Below are 23,543 nucleotides of genomic sequence, written 5' to 3'. Positions count from 1 at the left end.
GAGAGCGGTTGCTTTAAATGAAGTATCAGAGGATATCGAGGTTGCTCAGCTTGCCGCCCTGAGGCAGGGTTCTAAGGAGGCCAAGGTCCCCGGTCCAGCATCCATCTGGAACAGCCGGCCCTCCTGGCCCTGATCAGATAACCAACCTGCCCCTCTATACCCTTTTGCAAGGCTCTCTGTGAGTCCCTAAATGCCTCTTCAGAGGTCATGAAGACGCCACAGTAGAAGTAGGACACGTGGCTTCAGACCACCTCCCTAAATGAACAAACTGAGGCTCAGAGAGGGAAAGCCACTTAGCAAGGGTCACACAGCCCTGTTTGTAACTGACAGGCCTCTCAGTAAGTGGAGTGAAAGGGACAAAAGAAGCAGCTTGTGGGGGAAGGGCAGCCTACAGACCCACCTGCCCACCCCCCTGGCTCTGTGACAAACCCAAATTGGAGGACTGTGCTGTGTGTCCATCTCTGCTGAGCACTCCCAGGGAGGCTGGCCCCATGTTAACATCTTTTAAGTCTGTCTCTCTTGTTACTAAAAGTGGCCTGTTTCCGTGATATCAAAAGCAAAGATGGAAAACTGTCCGTCCTTTGTCCCAGACCACATAGCTAGGGAGTAGCCAGACCAGACTCGGGGCCCAAGGCTGTGTCTGCTGCCTCATGGATGGCTCTCTTGCCTGTGGTTGTTTGGCTGCTGGCCTCTGGGTGTCTAAAGCTGTCAGAATATTTCATCAGAGTTTGAAAGGGAAACTGAGACCCTGCAGTTCCTCTGGCTCAGAGTAATTAATGTAGGTTAAGATGACCAAGTTCTGTGATCCTTCAAGATGAGAAGGAGGGCCAGCACAAATTATGGGAGAATGTGCCTGATGGGTCCCGTGGGCTTCCCAAGCCTCTAACCGTCATCATGAAGAGCCGGGATCCCAGGTCTATTCTACCTGAAGCAGGGCAAGCCGGCCGGCCTGCTTCTGCATAAAATTAGCCTTTGTGCATCCTAAAAGTGGCCAAGAGGGAGCTGGAGCAAAGGCTCTGTAACGTGAGGACCTGAGGTCAGATCTCAGGCACCCACAAGTGCTAAGGAGATGGCGCTACCAGCTGCCTATGCAGTTGCCTGATCAGCGAGTCCTGCTTAAGTGGAGAATTCCACCACAGGGCGAGACCCTGTGTCAACAAGTTGGCCTTTGACCTTCACATACATGTGCCTACTCACGTGTGCATGTGCACACATATGTATACACACACACACACACACACACACAGAGTGATCTCATAGTGAACCCTCAGCAGGGTACCTAAGTGGGCACACGCAGCCGAGAGGAACTGTGAAGTCTCTTCCACAAACTTCCATGCCACAACCCAGAGCGACTTCCATTCCCCCCCTCATCAGACACGCATGTCTTCCCCAATCTGTCCTTCCCTGGACACGGTTCCTGCCTTGTCCCCTTTCTGTCTGTCACTTGGACACTCAGCCCTTCATCCTGAATGAGCTATGGAAGAACTCAACATGTCTATCCTCCCTCCCCCCGCCCCCAAAAAATGGACCTGTCCCCAGCGGGCTTCTCACCGCCTTCCACCCAGTGAAGTTTTAAGCAAGCATGGTCTTGCCCCCGATTCTGCTATCAGAGCTGGGGACTCGCAGGGGAAGCTCTCCCCTCCCCAGTCACATCAGAGACGTGAAGAATAGACAAATAGACATTTGCCGTCATCTCTCACGGTGACTCATGCCAGGGAGGAAATAGGCCAGAGATTTGGGGGGAAGTAGCTCGGGGTGAGGAGAACATTAGATGGGGAAGACAGAGGTGCCAGTCATGTGAAAGCCAGGGGGGGGGGGGACCTGACAGGAAGGCACAATGGGAACAGAGGTCCTGAGGTACAGACCAGGGTGAGGGATTCAAAGAGATGAAGGCTCCAAGGAATGAAGGGTAAATAGTGGGAGGAACTTTCTGTGTGAATAATGTGGTGCTGAGGAGCAACCTGGGTTCTAATGCTTGAAGGTTTTATGTCTCCCGCTTTCCTCCCCAAAGCCCACTGCTTTTCAGAGATGTAGCACCCAGGGATGCTGAGGGAGCCTGCGTGGAATAGCAAATATGGCTGTTAACACACATCAGCTCTAAGTGGGACAGAACAGATGCTAGGTCCGGGCAACAGGAGTTCTCCTGTCCGTCAGTGTGCAAGCCCAGCCCACTCCCCCCACCGTTCCTTCACAGGCCTCCTCTTGCAGGTATGGGTTTAAAAGTCCTGCCCAGCTTTGGGGTATCAGTAGTTAGAGTTATGGTGAGCCCCAGCGCCCTGTCTCTCTTCCCAGCTTCAGGGTTCCTTATGGGAGTCCTGTCCCCCAAAGCGAACTTTACAGCCTGCCCTGGTAGTGTGTATCTGTGACCTTAAACGTCTGGAAAGCTGAGGCAGGGGCGTGGCAAGTTCAAAGCCAGCCTGGGCTATACGGTAAGGCTGTCTCAAAAAATAAAAAGCAAGCCGGGCGGTGGTGGCGCACACCTGTAATCCCAGCACTCTGGGAGGCAGAGGCAGGCGGATTTCTGAATTTGAGGCCAGCCTGGTCTACAGAGTAAGTTCCAGGACAGCCAGGGCTACACAGAGAAACCCTGTCTCGAAAAAACCAAATCCAAAAAAAAAAATTTAAAAATAAAAAATAAATAAAAAAAAAAGCAGGGCTAGGGGAGAGAATGTTTGCCTAGCATGCACAAGGCCCTTGCTTCAATCCTAGCACCGTGTAAACCAGGGTTGATGACCTACAACCGTAATCCTATCTGTTAGGGAGGAAGAGCAGGAGGCTCAGAAGTTCAAGGTCATCCTTGACTACACAGTGACTTCAAAGGCAGCCTAGACTTATCTCAAAAAAGAAACACCTCCTCACTTTTGATAAGACCAGGGTGGCCGCGCCCTGATAAAGCCAAGGGATAGCTTGGCCAAGACCCCCACATCCCACCTCTGTAAACATGGAGCCTTTGTATTAACTCCAGAAAATATCCCCCAGCGTCTGAGACCAGGAGGAGGCAGCAAGGAAGAACTTGTTGGCACAGGGCGGGAGGATGGGAATAACTTAGCCAGCTTGTCGGTGGGAAGCCGGGGCAGGCTTTCCGCCAAGGCCAGCTGCTCCGTAGCAGCCTCATCGTCTGGTAACTACCTCTACCTTCCCTGAGCCCGGCACACAGGCCTGGCACGCTCGCCCCTTGCCAGGTCCACACCCGCTCCTTGCCAGGTCCTCCGGCTTGGCCAGTGGTCAGCCATGGGAGCTTTCTGAGGAGCCAGACCAGGTTACCTGTCCGTTCTGTGAGACAGCATGGACCTGATTCCCATGGGCCCTCTGCTGACAGCCTGGCCAAGGCCGTGGGGAGGTTCAGGGGAGCTGATAAGATGCTTGATAGGGGTGCATGTCAGCACAGGGTCCCCAGATATCTCTGAGCATCATCGTGAGGAGTGGTGCTGTTACAGTCAACGGGTAGGTATGGGAGACAGGCACAGAGCTCAACCACCCTCAAGGCCTGGGCAGACCCCACTGAAGGGAAGTCTCTGGGTCAAACCTCAACAGTCAAGGCCCAGATAGTTTTAATTGCATCAAGGTGACTCAAGGCAGCCAGCCGGGCAGACCCTGGACTGGAGTGCTGGCAAAATAAAGTCACCAGCCAGCCTTCCCAGAAGTCACGAGACGGCTGCTCCCTGATTCAGTGTTTGTTCTTTCGAGGGAAGATAATAAAAAGCCACCACCATGCCTGCGTTTGCCCAGCGGATGGAGTTAGAACGTTCTCCCCATTGTCTGGGAGTGTCTAGTATCTAAATATAAAGTTCTGGGTCTGGCAAGGTGGCAGGACACATAAAGGTGCTTCTGACAGGTTTGTTGACCTGAGTTGGATCCCCAGGTCAAATGGTGAAGAAGAGAATAGACTCCTGTAAGTTGTCCTCTGACCTGTACACACATGCTGTGACACACATACACACACACACACACATTTTAAATTTAATGACAATTTTGAAAAATATTACAACTCTTCATGAGTACGTGGTTTAGCCAGATATACCTCCAGGGTCCCCCATGTAATAGCCCTGTTCCCCAGGATGCCCAACTATGACAAGAGCAAAAATCGGCCTTAGCAAGCTTCCCTCTCTAGCTGTGTGATCTTGGACAAGTGGCCTGATCTCTCTGGGCTGCAGCTCCCTCCGTTTTTCAGGAATTATCATCGGAGTGAGTGTCTTGTTTGTGCTGTGTGCCAGGCAGGCATGGCACACAAAACCTCACATAGCAGTCAGCAGAGGTGGGTATCCCACATACTTCGAAGGATGAGCAGAACCAGCACTAGGCAGAACCAGCACTAGCAGAGAGGATGGGCGAGTGAAGATCAGAGTTGAGAATTATGGGAGTCTAACTACATAAGACTTGTACTTCTGAAGTGTCTCGTGAACACGTGTGGCCCATACCAGATGCTACAGGCATTGCCTGGATATGACAAAGACCTTGAAGGACTAGAAGTCCCTTTGTCCTACCTAATGTGGCTGGGAAGGAAGGAACGAGAAGGTAGGAGAGTCACTAGCGAGTGCTCTCAGCTGAGTGCCAGGAGGGTCCATGCTGTCATTAACTCTCAGGTGACAAAGGGCACACTGGAGCTGGTTCCTTGGCCAGACTCGCCTGTCTTGATGAGCAAAGCCAAGGGTCAGACCTGGCTCTGTCTGATCCCGCTATGGTGTGCTTCATGCATGTCACCGTGCGCCGACACTGTGGGATGCTCCAGGAGCCCCCACAGTGCAGGTGAACCTCTGGGGTTCCCCAGGTCCTCCCGGCCTCCTCCCATTGGCTGTGGGTCAGGGGAGGGGGTCTACTCCTGAATTTTTCCTGAGTGCATGGAAACCAGACAGCTCCACCCTGACCAGTCTTCCCTGGGCTCCACATTAAGAATGTCCATTCCCTGATGATCAAGCGTGAGTCTAAAATCAGCGTGAGTCAGCCAAGCCACCCAAATGCAGTCTTTGAACAAAGGTGTTCATAACAGGAGGAGGTGGGGAAGGAGGGAGGGAAGAAAACCACAAAAGATGTTAAACCCTCAAGCTCCTTCCTGCAAGGTCACAAGATGGGCCACCTCAGAGACGCCTGGGTGATGGGCCTCACAAACGCTGGCGATCCCGCTCTGTCACCTGTAGCTGAGGATATAAGTGTCTTGACTTGTCTTTCCCGCCCCCCCCCCATTACTTTTAATCACAGGAGGGATGTGAGTTGGCAGCCATTAGTCAGGTCTGGAGTCCCGCACCCCAGCTCAGCGGCAGGCTGTAGGCCTCTGGGGAGCTCGCGTTGCCTCTCTGGGCTCTGCTCTCTCATTTGAAACCAAGAGCTGGGAATAGCTGTTGAAGAACGGTAAAGTAACTGTGTACAAGTACCTGGTACATTACTGATGTCCCCAGATGCATTAACCTCCTCCCCTGTCTGCTGAGGCCCCATTTGTGATCACGTGACGCTGTCAGCTCAGGCACGACAGAGCCGGAATGGAGCTGAGTGACATTTGAAGCGGCGCTCTGCAGCCCATTCCCTAGTTAATTGCCGCGCAGGTAATCCGTTGACTTGGGAAATGCTGGCCATCAAGAACCACTCCAGGGACGGTTTGGTGACATTTTAAAGAGGGTGAGACAGAATGTTCCCTGTGATGATGTAATCCTCACCCAGCAGAAGGACAGAAGTGACTGCGACATGGCCCGGAGGGATGGGGAGGAGAGCCCAGCAAGGCGGGGTGGGCTGGCCCCACTGGAAACAGAGTCTCAGCCCCTGCTTCACTCCAAATGACAACCCATGCAGACTGGGGAAGGGGGGGTCCCCAAATCTGGGAAGGCAACACACAGAGCTAGACAAGAAGAACCCCCATGCCTGGGACCAATACCCAGGAGGGACACAAAGTGGCAGAGTGGCCTGAAGTTGGGGACCAGGCATAATAATAAGGTACAATGGCAGCTGGATGCAGGGTTGACAGACAGGGGGAGCAGAAAAGCAGCCCTCACAGGAAAAGGACAGACAGAGGTGACCCTGGTATGGATCAGTCTTCTCTGAGACTGGGTACTCTATAGGACCTTGCTAACAGAGCCTCAGCCTGGGCTGGTGTGTTGGTTTGAATATGCTTGGCCCAGAGAGTGGCACTATTTGGAGGTGTGGCCTTGTTGGAGTGGGTGTGGCCTTGTGGGCGTGGGTGTGGCCTTGTGGGAGTGGGTGTGGCCTTGTGGGAGTGGGTGTGGCCTTGTGGGAGTGAGTGTGGCCTTGTGGGAGGAAGTGTGCAACTGTGGGAGCGACCAATGAGACTGTCCTCCTAACCATATGAGAGACAGTCTTCTCCTAGTGACCTTACAATGCCATCTCCTGCTTCAATGATAATGGACTGAACCTGTAAGCCAGCCCCAATTAAATGTCCTTATAAGAGTTGTCTTGGTCATGGTGTCTGTTCACAGCAGTAAAACCCTAAGACAGCGGGTCAGAGGAAAGGGCAGGGAGGTAATGGGGCTTCATGGGCAGGAGATCGGCTTCTGGAGTGAGGCACGAGCTTGGGATTGAGGAGTGTGACTTGAGCTGATGATTTCCTCTCTAGACCCCAGCTTCTTGTGTGATTCTTACTGTGATAATGTGTTGTGGATAGCCCTGGGCTTGTATTTTGATGCTAATTCTACTCCTGGGAGGGGCTACAGACAAGGAATTAATCATGTATACAGGTGCTTTGTGAACCTTCTCCCACCTTAACTTTTCAAATAAAGGCTAGAGCCAATGATTGGGCAGGAGGAAGGAGGAGGAGCTGAGAGTTTGGGGGAGGAGAAAAGGATCTCATGGGGGGGGGGGGAGGAGCTACGGAGGCTCGACGGAGAGGATGGAGAGAAGCTCATGTCCCGGAGAAACCACAAGTTATATGGGATAACATAGATGGGAATAGAGTAGTGTAGTGGGAGATCTGCCCAATCTAGGCGTATAGTTTGTATTGATATTGAGTTGAGATTTCTTTTACCAGATAATTGGGTTAGAAAAATACCACAACAATGATGCTGGTGGTAGTCGAGGTAGTTACAGAGGGCAAGGAAAATGATGATGGTGGTGGTCATGGTGATCGTGATGTTGATGGTTATAGCCAAGATGGTGATGGTGATTGTGGTGATGGTGAAGATGATAGAGATGACAATAGTTTGGGTAGCAATGATGGTCATGATGGAGGTGGTTATGATGGTGATGGTGGTCGTGGTGATGGTGAAGATGATAGTGATGGTGATAATTTGGGTGGTGATAGTTTGGGTAGCAACAATGGTCATGATGGAGATGGTCATGACAGTGATGGTGGTCATGGTGATGATGGTGATGATGGGTATAGTGAGGATTATGGTGATAGGGATGGAGATTTAGGTGGCGATGGTCCTGATGATAGTGATGGTGAGGATGATGGTGAGGATGTGGCAAAAATCATGATGGTGACAGTGAGCGTGTCACTGACGTTAACGGTGTTGGTGCTGAGCAGGAGGGAAAGCTAGAGATTTGTCTCTGACGGGAGTGAAGACGGAGATGTTAGTAGCAAATAAACACGATGGCCGGAGGTCTCTACCGTTAGTTACCGTGAAGGTGAGCAGCAGGCCGGAAGCTGTGGCTTTACAGCTCGGCATTGGGGACCTTGGCCCTGGGTCAATTATTCTTCCAGAGTCGGGATAAAATAATAATGTGACAGGAACGACCTACAGGACGGAGGGGTTTCTGTAGCTCACGGTCCTGGGATGCGATCCATCATGGCGGAGGAGTCAAGCAGGAGCCAGAGGCAGCTGGTCACACTGCTTGCATGGTCAGGAAGCAGGGAGTGGGGGGGTACCGGGGCTCAGCTCATTTTCTTTACTTTTCTACAGTCCATACTCCCCGGGAACAGCTCTGCCCCTGGCCAAGATGGATCTTTGCATATAAGTTGACCCAGCCAAGAGAATTCTTCACAAGCATGGCCAGAGGCTCACCTCCCACTTTGTCCTAGACTCTGTGGAGTTGCTGGTAGCTCAGAGGCCCTCAATTCTTGCCTGCACCATCTATAAGCATGTGCTGATAATGATGGTGGCTAATCCTCGCTCCCACCTCACAGACCATCTCAAGGGTTAAATGAGTCAAACACACAGAAAGGGGTCAGATGACCTTTCAGCTTGTCCGATGATTGCCTTGCAAATATGAGGACTTGGATTGGGTTCTGAGACGCCACATACAGGAGGGCTCCCCAGCACTGAAGATGCGGAGGCAGGGGCATGGGGCTTTGTATTCTGCAGTCCTCTCAAGTCCATGATCTTTAGACCTGTGAGAGACTGCCAAAGCAAGCTGGATGTCTCTGGAGCAGCAGCACCCGAGGCTCACCTCTGACCTCCACATAGTCCTGTGTGCCGGACTCAGGAACCACACACAGAGCGCCCAGCATGTGGTGAATGTTAATTAACTCTAGTCACTGCTGTGAGTGGTACTGTTTTTGTTGCTAAGTCCCCTGGGCTGTTTACAGAGAAGCCCAAAGCGTTGGTCAAGATCAGAGTAAGTCTTGGCTGTCCCCTGCAGGATGCCCACTAGTCCAGTGTCCCATTTTCACATTAACTGTCCTGGGTGTGCAGGGTGTACAGTACCGCACATACCCGACAGTGGTAACGATGGCGGATCCAGGAGGTTTCTGGATTCTCGGACCTGGGAATTGGGGAGGGGCGGGGGTGCATAAAGTCAGTGTGGCAGCCACACTGAAGTCACGGACACAGAGCTTTGCCCAGGAGCCCAGAACTGCTTTCCCTGTGGCCCTGGGGGGAGAAGAAACTTCTGGTGAAGATACGGGGGGGGGGGGGGGGGCGGGGGGGGAGGGGCACAGGCTACACAGAGAGAGCGGAGGGAGCTGGGGTTCTGTACAGATGCAGGATCCCAGATCACGGTTGCAATCCTGCCCTTTCTCAACCAGCCACCTTGCCTTTCAGAGACCTCGAAGGCAAACCGCACAAAGCTCCGCCCCTGGGCGGGGAGAATGACCGCGTCTTCAATGACCTGTGGGGGAAGGGCAACGTCCCTGTGGTCCTCAACAACCCGTATTCGGAGAATGAACAGGTAAGTGAGACGTCACTGGGCCCTGAAGCCCCACACTTCCTTAGGGGTAGGGGAGAGAGGCGGGAGAAAAGCGGGAGAGCCCAGAGGCGTGGCCTGGAAGCTAAGCCTAGAGCATGTGCTCTGAGGTGCAAGAATTGGCTTCGATTCTGGATGTCATGGTTACCAGTGTTTGTGAATTTGGAATTGTTTCACAGTTTACATTCCACGGTCTACCACGTTCTAAAGGTACCAGATATCCATGCGAATACTTTTTTCACCCTTCATAGAAACCCTAGAGATCAGCAATATTGGGGTGGGTGTGTGTGTGTGTGTGTGTGTGTGTGTTCTCACGCGCCCGCACGCGCGCGCGCGCGCGCACATAAACAGACAAATGGCCCTCATGTTACTTTCATACTTTTGTACAAACGAAAGTGTCTGTGCACTTGGCTCGGCTTTTTCATGTATTAATACATCTAGGAAATAAGGACCAGTGAGAAGATAAAGGGAGTGTCTTAGGATTTCTATTGATGTGATAAACACCATGACCAAAGGCCTCTCAGGAAGGAAAGGGTTTATTTCACTTTACACTTCTAGGTCACAGTTCATCACTGAAGGAAGTCAGGACAGGGACTCAAACAAGACAGGCACCTGGAGGTAGGAGCTGACACACAGGCCATGGAGGGATACTGCTTACTGGCTTGCTCCCAATGGCTTGCTCAGCCTGCTTTCTTATAGAACCCACAATGGACTGGGCCCTCCCCCATTAATCATCAATCAAAATGCACCAAAGGCTTGCCTACTGTCCAGTCTGGCCAGCGGGTTTCTTAATCGAGGTTTCTTCTTCCCTAGTGAATTCTTAGCTTGTGTCAAGTTGATATAAAATTAGCCTGTATAGAGGGCCTGGTTCATTTTTCACAACTATATAATATTCCACTATGAGGCTAGGCCATCCTTTATTGAATAAGCCATTCGTAACAGACCCTTGGGCTATTGCCACTCTTTGGCTGTGACAGTGCTGTCCCATGCTACATTGTCTAGACACCTCATTTGGCGTATGAAGAGACTTAACCAGGAAGGAAAAAAGAAAATTCCTAGAAGTGTTAAAAGTTTGAGTCAAAAGCCATTTACATTTACAACCCAGAGGCTATACCCATCTTACCAGAAAAGTGCCAGGGGGTGGGGATGGGGCTGTTTGCCCACAGCCTCGCCAGCACCATCTGTTACCAAGTGTTCCAGTCCTTGCCAGTCTGCTGAGATGTGTGTTGAAGCTGAGTCACCTCCACCCCTTTCTAAGACTGCCTGGGTTTGGCTGGGGATCAGCAGCCTCACCTCTCTTGCCTGGGAAGCTGATGGGCCAGGCTGGAGTGACCCTGGAAAAGAGCCCATGTTTCCTACTAAATCCCTCCTCACCCCCCTAGTGGCAGGAGTGGGGTGACTCATGAGATGTCTGGAAGAGAGGGAGCTGCACCCCTTTCCTCAGAACCTGCCTGCACATGGACAGAGCCTTTCGACACCTGAGCCAGGACTCCCAGGCCTTTCCAGGAGGAGGAGGCAAGCCTGAGCCACTTCACGCCTGGCTGCAGATGGCTAGCGAGGACGCAGGGGGCGGTGTGGGAAATTCCACGGTCCTCCTGGCTGATTCTCCCTCAGCCTGTGACTCCCAGGATTGTTTGCAGATGAATATCATTAAACTGTCCTCAAAAAATCAAGGCCACATTGGCGCTGGGGTGGGCAGGGTACCTGAGCGCACGTGCTTAGCAAGCAGGAGGCCCTGGATCCACCCACCCAGCAAAAAACCACAAACTAACCGAGCCTTGTTCGCAGACAATCAAACGACTGCAATCTTTAAAAATTCCTTCATGATTCCTTTTCATCGTAAGGGAGGGAAGGTCCTGAGAAAGGAGCCCAAGGTGTGACATGCACAAAACACCATTCACTGAACGGTATCTGCAGCCCTTGGTTATTTTGAGAAAGGACCTTGTATAGGCCAGGCTGGCCTTGAACTTATAGACCTCTGCCTCCCTACTGATGGGGTTTACAAATGTGCATCACTATACTGATTTATAGTCCTTTATTAAAAATGAAGTCGTGTGTGTTCATAACCCTCTCGAGACAAAGACAGACAGGAAGTGGCACCTTCAGCCAGACAGAGGCTGAGAAGTTTTTGGGTGAGTGTGTACAGTCTGTTGTTCTAAGAGATAAGCCTGATTTTTAATTTTTTTGTCCTTGTCTCAAAGTTTTATACAAAAAATATATTTCTTCATTAAAATGTACACTATCTAACCATATGTGAGCCTATCTTATTAGGAGCCGCCTTAGTCACTGTTCTGTTGCCGTGAAGAGGCACTATTACCAAGGCAACTCTTACGAAAGAAAGCATTTAACTGGGGGCTTGTTTACTGCTTCAGAGTTTTAGTCTGTGATCATCACAGAGGGAAGCATGGAGCATGGAGCTTAAGACTGATCCCCAGGGAGTGTATCAGTCAGGGTTTGACTGCTGGAAACAGACACCATGACCAAGGCAACGCTTGTAGAGACATGTAATTGGGGCTGGTTTACAGGTTCAGAAGTTCAGTCCGTTATCATCAAGGCAGGAGTATGGTGGTGTTCAGGCAAGCATGGGGCTGGAGGAGCTGAGAGTTCTATATCTTCATCTGAAGGCAGCTAGGAGACTGGGTTCCAGGCAGCGAGGATGAGGGTCTTAAAGCCCACGCCCAGAGTGACACACCCACTCCAGCAATGCCACACCCACTCCAACAAGGCCACACCTCTTCCAACAAAGCCACACTTCCTCCAACAAGGCCACACCCATTCCAACAAGGCCACACCCACGCCAACAAGGCCACACCTACTCCAACAAGGCCACACCTCCAAATAGTGCCACTCTCTGAGCCAAGCATATTCAAACCATGACAGGCAGAGGGGTGCAGGGTAAGACTCTGGGCTTGGCATGATCTTTTGAAAAATTCACCCCCAGGGACACACTTCCTGCAACAAGGCCACACCTCCAAGTCCGGTTCATCCTTTTAAAAGTTGCACTCCCTGCTTGACTAACCATTCAATTATGAGTCTGTGGGGGCCATTCTTATTCACACCACCACAGGGGGACCGCAGACTATGCGGGCCGCCCTCCTTACATAGACTCTCCACTTCATCACACCCATTACCCTCTCAGCAACACCCAGTGCATGTTACCACTTGCTAGGGTGCTGCTGCCGCCGCCGCCGCCGCCGCCGCTGCTGCTTTAATTTTATACTTAGGACAGAAGATAAATCTTTTTATATTCATCTGTTTACTGTTGTTGTTTAGCTTTATTTTTTGTGGTGCTAGGATGACCCATGTGTTGGTACTCTGTCTGGATCATAGGGAGGCTTCAGAAAGACCACACCAGGCCAAACAGTTCCACGTGAGGTTTATTGAGAGAGGAAAGGGCAAGGTAGTGGCAGAAAGAGAGGGGAAGGATCAGAGGGGCCTTCCTCTTATATATGGACGTGGTAACAGGGAAAGGTGGGAGGTGAGCCAAGTGGATTCTGGGAATATGGTGGCTGTTGCCTTGGCAACAGGTGTGCAGGTCATGCTGTCCCCTATGTGATGTCACAGGTTTCAGAGGTCCTGATATCAATACCTTGGTCTCATGCGGGTGCTCTACCACTGAGCTAAATGCCCACTCTTAGAGGTTTTTCTACAATGCATTTTTTATTATCTTAATTGTGTGTATATGTTTGTCTGAGTGTGTGTGCGTGCACAAGAGTGCAGGTGCCTATAGAGGTCAGAAGAAAGTTTCAGATCCCCTGAATCTGGAATTATAGGAAGTTCCAAGCATCCATCACTGGTGCTGGGAATTGAACCTGGGTCCTCTGCAAGAGCGTTACCCCCTAGCCACCCAGCCCACTCCCCCAATTCTTAAAACATTTGTTTAATGAGGTCTTAATGGCTGACTTAGAAAATGCCCCACAGCTGGATCTCATGGAGGCACTTCCCCAACTGAAGCTCCTTTCTCTGTGATAACTCGAGTCTGTGTCAAGTTGACACTCTAACCAGCCAGGACAATTGACCCCTTGTCAACTTGACACACAAACACATCACTATTAAGCCTCAACCCTTTCTAATTCATCCCCAAGATCTAAATAACTTTTTAAGTGGCTTTCCACGGCGGCCTCCTTCTGCTACATTTGTGCTTATCCTCACAAACAGCCGGCATTGTTTACCGAACCAACGAGGGACCTCACTATCTGCTTCCCAGATCGGGAAGAGACTGCTGACCATGGAGGAGGAGGAGGAGCTGTCTATAGTCCCCTCCTCAGGACTGGGCAAAGGGGAACAGAGTAGAAGGAAGCAAGAAGGATATAGGCTAGACATGAGAAAGAACTTCTCAACCCAGAGCACTGTTTATGCCAAAGTAGTAATAAGACCATGCTCTTTAGCTCAGAATGGAGTACCACCGTCCTGAAGGTGTTTGTCTAAATTTGGAGAGCCTGGCACACAGGCGCTCCCCCTTAGCTGAGTTTGAGAACACTGAGCTGTCTGTGCAGAGCGGTGATTTCTTTGGGTAGTAATCTTGGTTAGCTGCAGGCAGTGCCAGAGAGCCTGTAGTCCCTAGTCTTCGGTGATATCTCTGTGGATGTTGTCTTGCCTATCCCTGGTGCAAACTGCATCTGGCCAAAGACGGGAGGTGGAATGAGCGAATTCCCATGATTCCAAACACTCCCCCCACCCACCCACCCCCCACCCACCCACCCACCCCCCACCCGCAAACCTGTGTGCAGTAGAAGCATAGAAAAGCAGACACCGCCTTCCCTGCCCCCGAGAGCCTCCACTGTGTGATTAAACGTGGTGCTATGGGAACTTGAGTGTCTCAGCAGACAGCATGGGAGGTTTTCCCCAAGGGCACTGGGCCCAGGCTTTGAAGATGAAGTAGGGGGTCTGGGGAGATGGCTCAGCGGTTAAGAGCACTGACTGCTCTCCCGGAGGTCCTGAGTTCAAATCCCAGCAACCACATGGTGGCTCACAGCCATCTGTAATGAGATCTAACGCCCTCTTCTGGGGTGTCTGAAGAAAGCTACAGTGTAAGACAGTACAGTATATTTAAGTACAGTGTACTTACATATAATAATAAGTAAATCTTAAAAAATAAATAAATAAATAAATAAGATGAAATAGGAACTTGCCTAGCATAAAGTAGATAAAAACGTTCTGGTAAAAACAAGTGATTATGGCTAGCACACCGTGATTTTACATTTCTAAAGCTCTTTTCTGGATCTCTGCTGTTATCTGTCGTGTTCGGACCACCCGAGGCACCATGCTAAGGCCCTTCTGTGATGATCATCATATGTAAAATGTTACAGCGGATCAATAACATGAGACTGCCACTTGTTCCTTCTCCCTATGTTCATTTATTTTCCCTCTGGTGTGACAGAATGACTGACCCAGCAGATTTAGAGAGAAGTTTATTTTGGTATCACAGTTCCAGGGTAGGAGGGTCAATCCATTATGGCAAGAGAGGCACAAGGATAGGAGCCATCTTGCCTGCAGCAGCCGAGGGAGGGTGAGGCTGCTTGCTCGTATCTTGGCAGATCAGGAAGCAGAGCCAGAACAGGACATTGAGCAGAGCTATAGTCTTAGCACTAAACACCCAGTGACTCATTTCCTCCAGCCCAGCTCCCAGCCTCTCCAACATCACCACTCGCAGGGGGAAACTACTGTTCAAAAATGTGTGGGAGCCACGCCCTGTTAAACCAGAACTCTCTGAAGGACTAGGATTGGAACCTAGCCCTTCTTGACACTCCCTCTGAATGATGCTCTGACCCTCACATGGCCCAGCTGCTCTCCTACTGAAGAAATAACTTCACGCCGCCTGGAGCCAGATTTCCACTTTTGGAGTCTAATGCATCACTTATCCGACCCACGGTGCACAGGTAGAGAAGGCTCCAGGCTGGGGTTTACCTCTCTCGCCCAGCACCCTATCCTGTCTCCAGCCTCCTGACGGTTGAAATGATCAGATGGTCACTCCAGTGGCCTTTCTTGTAACTCCCTCTCCCCACCCCTCATCCCGGTGGGAGCAGGCATTTCCTCTCCCCGGGGACCCAGGGCTTCCTGGCTGCTTTCAAAATGTCAGAATCCATTGTGGAGTGTCTTTGTATTTCTAAGGGAGCAGCTTGGTCTCTGGGGAGCTCCAAATTACAAGGCTCCTGAGCCCATGCTCCCCAGTCTGCAGAAGACCCGAGGTGCTCTGTTGAAGGGCGGAGGGGGACAGCAGCTTCATGGGTCTAGGCAACAGAGGAGGAGGGCGGACAGACCCTGCCTCCCAGCTCCCAGAGCACCACCTCAGCAGGGGACCTTGACTGACCCTGACCCAAGCTTGGGAGTGATGTCAGAATATAAAAAGCAACCACAGTGGTTAACACTGCAGCTATGGAGATGTGCGGGCATTAGAGGAGCCGAGGGTTCCGTGACCGTGGCATGGCAGCAGCCGACTGCTGTGGGTGGGGCCAGGATGGCTCAGTCCTCACTGGTAATCTCCATCAAATTAGTAGTTAGCATGGGGCTAGGACTTGCCCTCATCAAAAAGGCTTATGGTCTCCTTGGGGGATGGAATGGGTCAGACTATTAAACAATCGCAGTAGCCAGAGCAACCATGCCTGGTACGTACTGAGCAATGTCAGTGCTGTTCTCAGTACTTCAGGACTGCCCTGTCTCTCCATCCTCAGCCCCACCCAGGGTAGTACTGTCTACACCCTGCATGTTTCAGCTGTGTACCTATAGAATCCCTGAGGCACACCCCAAAACTACTCACAAAATTATGTCTATGCAGAACAATATAGGCTACCATTTTTGGTTTTTTTAATTACTTCATGTGGCCCTGCCACATGAGTAGGTACTAGGGTGATGTTTCTAGAGATGACTTAAAGCACAAAGGAGACTGGGCTGGCAAGGTGGCTTAGTGGGTAGGAGCACTTGCTGAGCAAGCACAAGGACCTGAGTTCAAATCCCCGGCACCCCCATAAAAAAGTCAGGCATGGCTGTACATGCCTGTAACTCCCAGGATTCAGGGCTGAAGACAGGAGGATCTGCAAATCTGGCTAGCTGGCCAGCCTACACAGTGTGGGGAACTTCAGGCTCAGAGAGAGTCCCTGCTTCAAGGGTATAAGATAAAGTGTGACAGAAGATGACTCCTGGCACCCTGCATCCTGCTCTGGCCTCTGCAGGCACAAGCATGTGACCTGCACAGTCAAGTGTATAACATACACACACACACACATACATGCACACATGCACACATGTACACATTCACGTGTGCATGCAAGAACAGCACACACCTCTGTTATCCCTATATTATAGTTGGGGAAACTGAGGCACAAAGATTTACTGAATCAGTGAGGATCAGTAAGTTCCAGAGATAGTCCTACCCTCTCAGAGCCCACACTCACCAGGGCCTCACACAGAGTAAGTGACCAGAAAATAAGATCATTGTCCCTTATAATAAATGCCCCCAGACCTACAGCTAATGTCATTCATTGCAAGAAGGGGAAAGGAAAACCTTTCGCTAAAGCCAGGAACGGAGGCTGGTGAGATGGCTCAGCGGTTAACAGTGCCTGCCCACCAAGCCTGAAGCCCAAGCTTGGCTATTTACTATATCACTAACTTGAGGCCAGGGGATTAAGAAACCACATCTCTCTCTTATACCGTCCTTTCTGTCATCCACTCTACCAGGGACCCATCTCTAAGGATACACCCCAGCCCTGTCACCTGTCAGACTCTCAGACCCTTTGTCTCCTCATCTGTCAGTGAAGACTGCAGAGTCAGTAGATGCACACTGGGTTGGGCCCTGCTGAGCACCAGACAGGCATTTGCAAGAGATGGCTGAAAACCAGATGGAACTCAGTGTGGCCACATCTCTGAAACAGCCGACTGCCTGGCCATCATTTTTCCATCAGCTGTTTGTCTCGGCTTCTCAAAGCATCACTCCAAAGCGAGCTAGATACAGACACAGGCAGCAGCTACCACACTGGGAGGTTGGCATCTCAGAGGCTCATGCAACCACGTGACCAACATAGTCCACCCGCTGGCCCTGGGAGATGCCACTGGCTCTGTTCTAGCTGATATCTCAGGGCACCAATAGGTTCCTTTCTCCCTGAGAGCCAACTATGACCTCCTGAGTCTTGAAATAAATCAGACAAAGCCGACGCTTGACTCCCTTGCCCCACCTCGCCTGGGTCAGCTTGCCCACGCTGAATCCCACTGCCCTTCAAAACAATGCTTTCCAGAAAGTTCTCCTGAAAGGGCCTTCTGTCTACAGCAGTGGCAGAGTCACGTCTCTGTCAATGCCTTCCTCCCGTCCACCTGAGCACTTTTGTTTGGTGACCCCTGGTTTTCATAGGCCCCTTCATCAAAAGACAGTCATCAGCTCTGGGAAGATGGTTCCATCACTAAAGAGCTCATGGCACAAGCATGAGGACCTGGGTTAAAATCCCCAGCACCCATGTTAAAAAAAAAAAAAAGCCAGGCTCCATAGTATACACCTGTAATCCAGGGCTGGGGAGGCAGAGACAGGAGAATTGCTAGAACTCACTGGCCAGTCCGTCCAACCCACCAGCAGGCTCCACATTCAGTGAGAGAGACCTTGTCTCAAAAAAATAGATTGAAAGCTATTGAGAAAGGCACCCAATACTGACCTCTGGCCCCTACATTCATATGCAGGTTTACCAACAGAGATACATATGACACACATGCACACATGTGCATGCGTACGTGCATGTACACACACGCATATCCCACAAGCACACAAAGATACCAAGTCCTGCTGTCTGGGGGTCAGAGCCAGGGTGGAACCAGGAAATGGGGTTTGAATGCCCTGTGCCAATGTTTGGGTTCAGCCCTGTAGGAACTTCCACAAATTCTGCTAATGGTTTGTTTCCCTAGCCGATCTGCTGAGTGCAGGCTGACCCACCTAGTGAGGCCATGACATTTAATAGGGAACTAGGGAGAATTCTCTTGATGCTGAGTCACCATGTGACTATCAAAACCCATTTCCCAACACCCTAGCTCAGGCAGAGCTGCCTGCCCCTTTCCCAATCCATGGCTGTGGCCCATCTGCTTGCCAACAGAGAGTCTGACAGCTCTAGAGAGACCTCCCTTCCTTCACCTTTCCATGCCCCCAAGATATTTGAAAAGGCTAAAAATGCATGTGCTTTTAACGTGTATACTTAGCAAGTTGATACCCAGGACAAGACAGTGGGAACAAGCCATGGGGGCTTACAGGATCTGTTATTAAAATTAATTTATAGGGGCATGTAGCCATTTTGGTGTGGTCACTGGACCAAGTTCAGGATTATCCTGGAACACACAACTCTCTATCAGTCTCTCCGGGATAGGGTTAATATAAGTCTTCTTGCTTTGCAATGCGTGTGTGTGTGCGCTCGAGCGCGCAGGTGTATATGTGTACCAATGCTCATGCACATGCCTGTGTAGCTGTGGAGGTCAGAGGTCAATACCAGGTGTCCTCCTCAATCATTGCCACTCCTTCTTTAAAGATCCATGCATGTATACATTGTATCTCGTTCATATCCATTCCTCTCCTCCTTCCAGCCCTCCCCAATGTCCTCCATCTCCCTCCCAACTTCCTGTCCTTTTGAGGTTTTTTGTTTTTATTATAACCCACTAATGCAGTCAGTGCTGCCTATAGTAGATTGTTCACGCCCCAGTGGATAGATCCTCTTGGTTTCCTGAGTCGGAAATCTGAACCCATTTTGACTGGACCAACTAGCTGTTCTGTGTCCCAGCGATGAGATTCTAACCACACATTGTAACACCCGCTTTCTCTGTGTGTGCTGAGGGTCTGAACTCCAGTCCTCAGGCTTGCACAGGTAGCTCTTCCGAAAAAGAGCCATCCCTCCCTTCCTCACATTCTAGTTAAATGCCTCTCCATCTCAGAGGTCTGAGCTGCCGCTTCTCCCACACTAGAACAGATCCACCTCCTGGGTCCTCCTCCTCCTTACCCTGACAGACTGGAGCACAGTAGAATGGGGAGAGTGATATGGTGAGCGGTTGCAGGGGTCCACGGGGTCACTGAAGGGATTGGATCACTTTGGACACGATGCTTTGCCCACACTCCACAGATATCTTTCTCCAGGTCCTGAAAACACTTGGTTTCATCCTTCAAGCAGCAATATGCTCGCGGCACGGATGCTGCACCACCGGGGTCCATAACTGGGTTAGGCTGGCCATCCTGAAGAAGAGGTCCCCACAGGTTGACAAGGGCTGTGGGAAGATCACCGCAGGCGGCGTCTAGCCCCTGTGGTGTGTTGGCCTGCTGCCCAGCTTGGCCCTGGCTTGCTGTCCTCATTTCAGAACAAGTCCAGAACAGGCAGGTTGACGCGGGGCTGTCACAGAGTGGCTGTGGCTGATGCCAACAGGGAAGAACGGAGATGCTGGCTGATTCCGCGCAAGTTCAGGCTCAGCTCCAGGGCTCGCTCACCCAAGCTACATAACCTAGTGCTGACAACTGTGTGCTTTGTGTCACAGTTATGACAGAGGGAGCCCAAAGTCAAGGTGTGGGCAGAATGGCTTCTCTCCCCATAGCTGGTAATAGCCGGTTTCATGATCACAAGGGTAGGAGAGTGTCTGTCCCAGAATTCCCCTTTTCTATGTGATATCAGCCATGTTAAGTCAAAGACTATATAGTGACCACATTCTAGCTCGTTACCTTCCTAGGGACCCTGTCTTCAGTTAGGAATAGCGTATCAGTTCCCTTTCAGTTGCTGTGACAAACTAGCCAACAAAAGCCACTGTGGAAGGAAGGGTTGATTCTGGCTCACAGTCTGAGGGACACAGTTCCTGGTAGAGGGGAGGGCATGGCGGCAGGAGCTGGAGGCCGCTGATTAAGGTGTCAGGAGCTGGAGGCAGCTGATTACATTGTATCCAGTCAGGAAGCAGAGAGAGATGAATGTAAGTGTTTAGCTAGCTTTATCCTTAGTATTCAGTCCCAAGAAGCCAGCCCATGGGACAAGTGGCAAGTGGCACTCACAGCTAGGGTCTGCCTTCTCACTGCAACTAGCATAATCTGGATACTTTCTTACTGAGGTGCCCAGTGGCCTGCTTCCATGGTGATTCTACATTCTCTCAAGTGACAGTCAAAGTGAGCCACCTACCGCAGTCACATTCAGAGGTGCTGGCCTTTGGGACAATGTAAGGATTTGAGAGGACACGGGTATTGGGAAGCACAGGTCCTTGGCCCCAGATCCGACATCTTCCTGTCATATTGAGGTCCTGGCTTCCTGCCTGTAATACATCTTTTCTCCAGTTCCCACATTCTTCTCCCTGCTTCCCAGAGTCTGCTGGTCCCTCATCACGTTTTCCGAACTTCTGTGGCCCAGACACGAGGAAGCCACCAGGATGACTTGGCTTTTCCTACACTCCAGATTGTCAGTTACTCTTCCTGTACACCAGGCTTAACCCAACTCCCCTCTTCCAGCCCAGCTTCCTGAAGATCTACCTTCCATCTACGCCCCGCCCCCTTGTCCAGCTACGCCCCGCCCCCTTGTCCAGCTATGCCCCGCCCCCTTGCCGCCTGGTGAGAATGCGTCTTTGAGACACTCAGCCCTCACCCCCTCCCTCCCACAGTCCTTGCAATCTCAGATAGCCAGTCCTGACCTACAAAAGGCTTCACTTAGCGTTTCAGTTTCACAGTGGTGTGAAAGCAATATTTATTCTGTAGGAGTCACTTCAGGGTTTGAGAGATTTATGCAGCCCAATGTTGTAGCTGTGAGAAATCACCAGGAGAAACACCCAGCTCTCCACAGTGAGGTCCCCTACTAAGCTGGGATGCCCCCTGGGTGTATTACATTGTATCCAGTCAGGAAGGTCTATCAGGTCGCGCCCTACCTCCCTCAGAAAAGTCCAGACACCTCTATTACTCAAGCCAAGCCGCTTTACGGTTCTCTGTCCCCACTAAATCAGGATCTGAGCAGAGCCTTTGTCCAAACATTTAGGTCACTCCATAGGTCACTCCACATTTCGAAGAATGTGTAGACTTTGTATTCATCTGCTCAGGCTGAGCCCACATGGTGCCTCCCACACATGTAGTAACTTAAATATTAGGAATTTGTTGCCAGGGTTCTGAAGGCTGAAGTCTGGAATCAGCCTGTCAGAGTGGCCTGGATCTGGGTAGGGAACATTTCTCAGCCTGTGGTCCGAACCCCTCTGGGAGTCAAACAGCCCTTTGACAGGGGTCACCTAAGACCATCTGCATATCAGACATTTACATTAAGATTCATAACAGAGGCAAAATCACATTTGTAAAGTAACAAAATAATTTTATGGTTGGGGTCACCATGACAAGGGGAACTGTATTAAAGGGTCAGGGCGTTAGGAAGTTTGATAACCACTGGATAAGGAGTCTTATCCTGGCTTGTAGAAACATCTTTCCTACTGTGTTTCTAATATGTGAAAGGCACGTGGGGCAGGGAGAAAGTCAGAGGGGGGGCAGAGAGTCTAATCTCATAAGGCTGCTAATTGTAGCAGATGAAGGTCCCGCCCTGATGACTGCATTTAACCTCTGTGATCTCCAAAAACTCATGTCACCAAAGAATTAGGGTTCTAGCACGTAGACTTGGGGTGCAGAACTCAGCCTACGACAGGTCCCCAGACGCTTATTCCACACAAGCTGGGAAAGAGGCGGCTGAATGAGGAGAAGGCGGAGGAGGAAGTCAGTTTCCTGTGTCTCTGAAGCCACATACACTGATTCACCCAGCTGTGTGTTGAAAATATCCAGGGGGAAAAAAAACTGTGGCTGGAGGCTGGGGATGAGGCTCAGTGGAAAAGGCCTGGCCTAGTCTGCATAGGCTCCTGTGTATTTCCCTGAAACTACTGGTGTGTATGTGTGTCTGTGTGCATATGTATGTGTGTATGTGTATGTATGTATGTGTATGTGTGCATATATATGTGTATGTGTGCACATATGTGTATATATGTGTACATATGTATGTGTGCATATGTATGTGTATGTGTGCACGTATGTATGTGTATGTGTGCATATGTGTACATATATGTGTGTATATGTGTATGTATATGTGATATGTATGTGTATATATGTGTGTATGTGTATGTATGTGTGCATGTATGTGTGTATATATGTATGTATGTATGCTAAGTATGCACAGACTTTTTCTCTTGTCATAATCCTCTAAACTATATAACATTAGAACTATTTACCCAATATTTGTAAGAGGGGGTGCATGGGTTGTAGGCCATTAACATAGCTTTTTTTAATTTGAGGGACTAGGGGACTGTAATTCTGGTATCCATAGGGGTCTAAGCACCTATATCTTTAGAAATGAAGAGACAACTGGATCATCTGAATCTTTCTATAGATATGTATGTGATATGAAGATTAAGACATGAGTGTGGTACACATCTGTGATCCCTGCACTCTGGAGGTGGAGGCAGGAAGATTGGAAGTTCAGGGTCATCCTTGGCTACATGATAAGTTCAAGCCCTCAAAATAAAAGCTAAGAGAGTGTGCAATTATATACAACTGTGTGTGTATAAACACATATATATACATATGTATACACACATATATATATGTATATACATGCACACATGTATACACACACATGCTATAGAGTGTGCAGGTGTATACCGGGTGGGCAGGTCTCTACAGGGTGGGCAGGTGTAGAGAGGGATGTGCAGGTGTATATACATGCTCATGCTCATGGACTCATTACAGGAAGTACTGGTTGCAGTGACTCTTGACGCTCACCCCAGTGCTTGGGAGGTAGAAGCAGGAGGATGAAAGTTTCAGACCCACCTAGATGATGGGCTATCTCTAATGAACCACCTGCAGGAGCAGGGGAGGCGAGAGAGAGAGAGAGAGAGAGAGAGAGAGAGAGCGCCTTACTTCAGTCCCTGAAACCCAAGCTAAAAATCAACAAAGTCAGAGATGGTGCTTGTAACTTGAACTTGCAACTTACACTTGGAGACATAGAGATGGATAGAGGGTCAAAATAAGGTGCGGGATGCCTGAGATGACACCAAGATTGTCCTCTGACTCTATACACACACACACACACACACACACACACACACACACCTGCAGGCTGGGTGAAGATGTTTAACATCATGTGTGAAGGGTGACTAGGGAGCAGGTCACCTGTTTTCCTGGAAACTCCTAGAAAGATCTCCAAATGGCATTTGAGCAAACTAGGCCAGTGGCTAAATTGGAGGCATCCTTGTCTTTAGGGACCCTCTAGTTTCGGTTTCTGTCACAGTCACAACACACTGCCCACCCTAGCACATACAGCCCAGGCCTGATGGTGGAGGCCCATGACTCCCAGGCCTGATGGTGGAGGCCCATGACTCCCAGGCCTGATGGTGGAGGCCCATGACTCCAGCTGAGGCTGGGGCAAGATAATGACAAGTTCAGGGTCACCCTGGGAGTACAAAGCTAGTCTGGAAAACTAAACAAAACTGCCTCAAATAAAAATGTCAAAAGAGAGCTGGTGGTGTGGCTCAGT

General features: G+C 50.4%; 1 protein-coding gene across 1 annotated transcript in view; it reads left to right on the top strand.

The window, feature by feature from the left end:
- Positions 1 to 23,543, top strand: part of Nos1 (nitric oxide synthase 1) — a 92,887-nt gene that overhangs the window by 3,455 nt on the left and 65,889 nt on the right. Inside the window, exon 2 of the mRNA XM_052168551.1 lies at positions 8,925 to 9,051. Coding sequence (XP_052024511.1) covers positions 8,925 to 9,051 — 127 coding nt within the window. The remainder of the gene's footprint in view (positions 1 to 8,924; positions 9,052 to 23,543) is intronic.

The sequence above is a fragment of the Apodemus sylvaticus genome, chromosome 22, assembly GCF_947179515.1.
Source record: "Apodemus sylvaticus chromosome 22, mApoSyl1.1, whole genome shotgun sequence".
Taxonomy (NCBI): domain Eukaryota; kingdom Metazoa; phylum Chordata; class Mammalia; order Rodentia; family Muridae; genus Apodemus; species Apodemus sylvaticus.
This window is presented reverse-complemented; position numbering and strand designations above follow the sequence as displayed.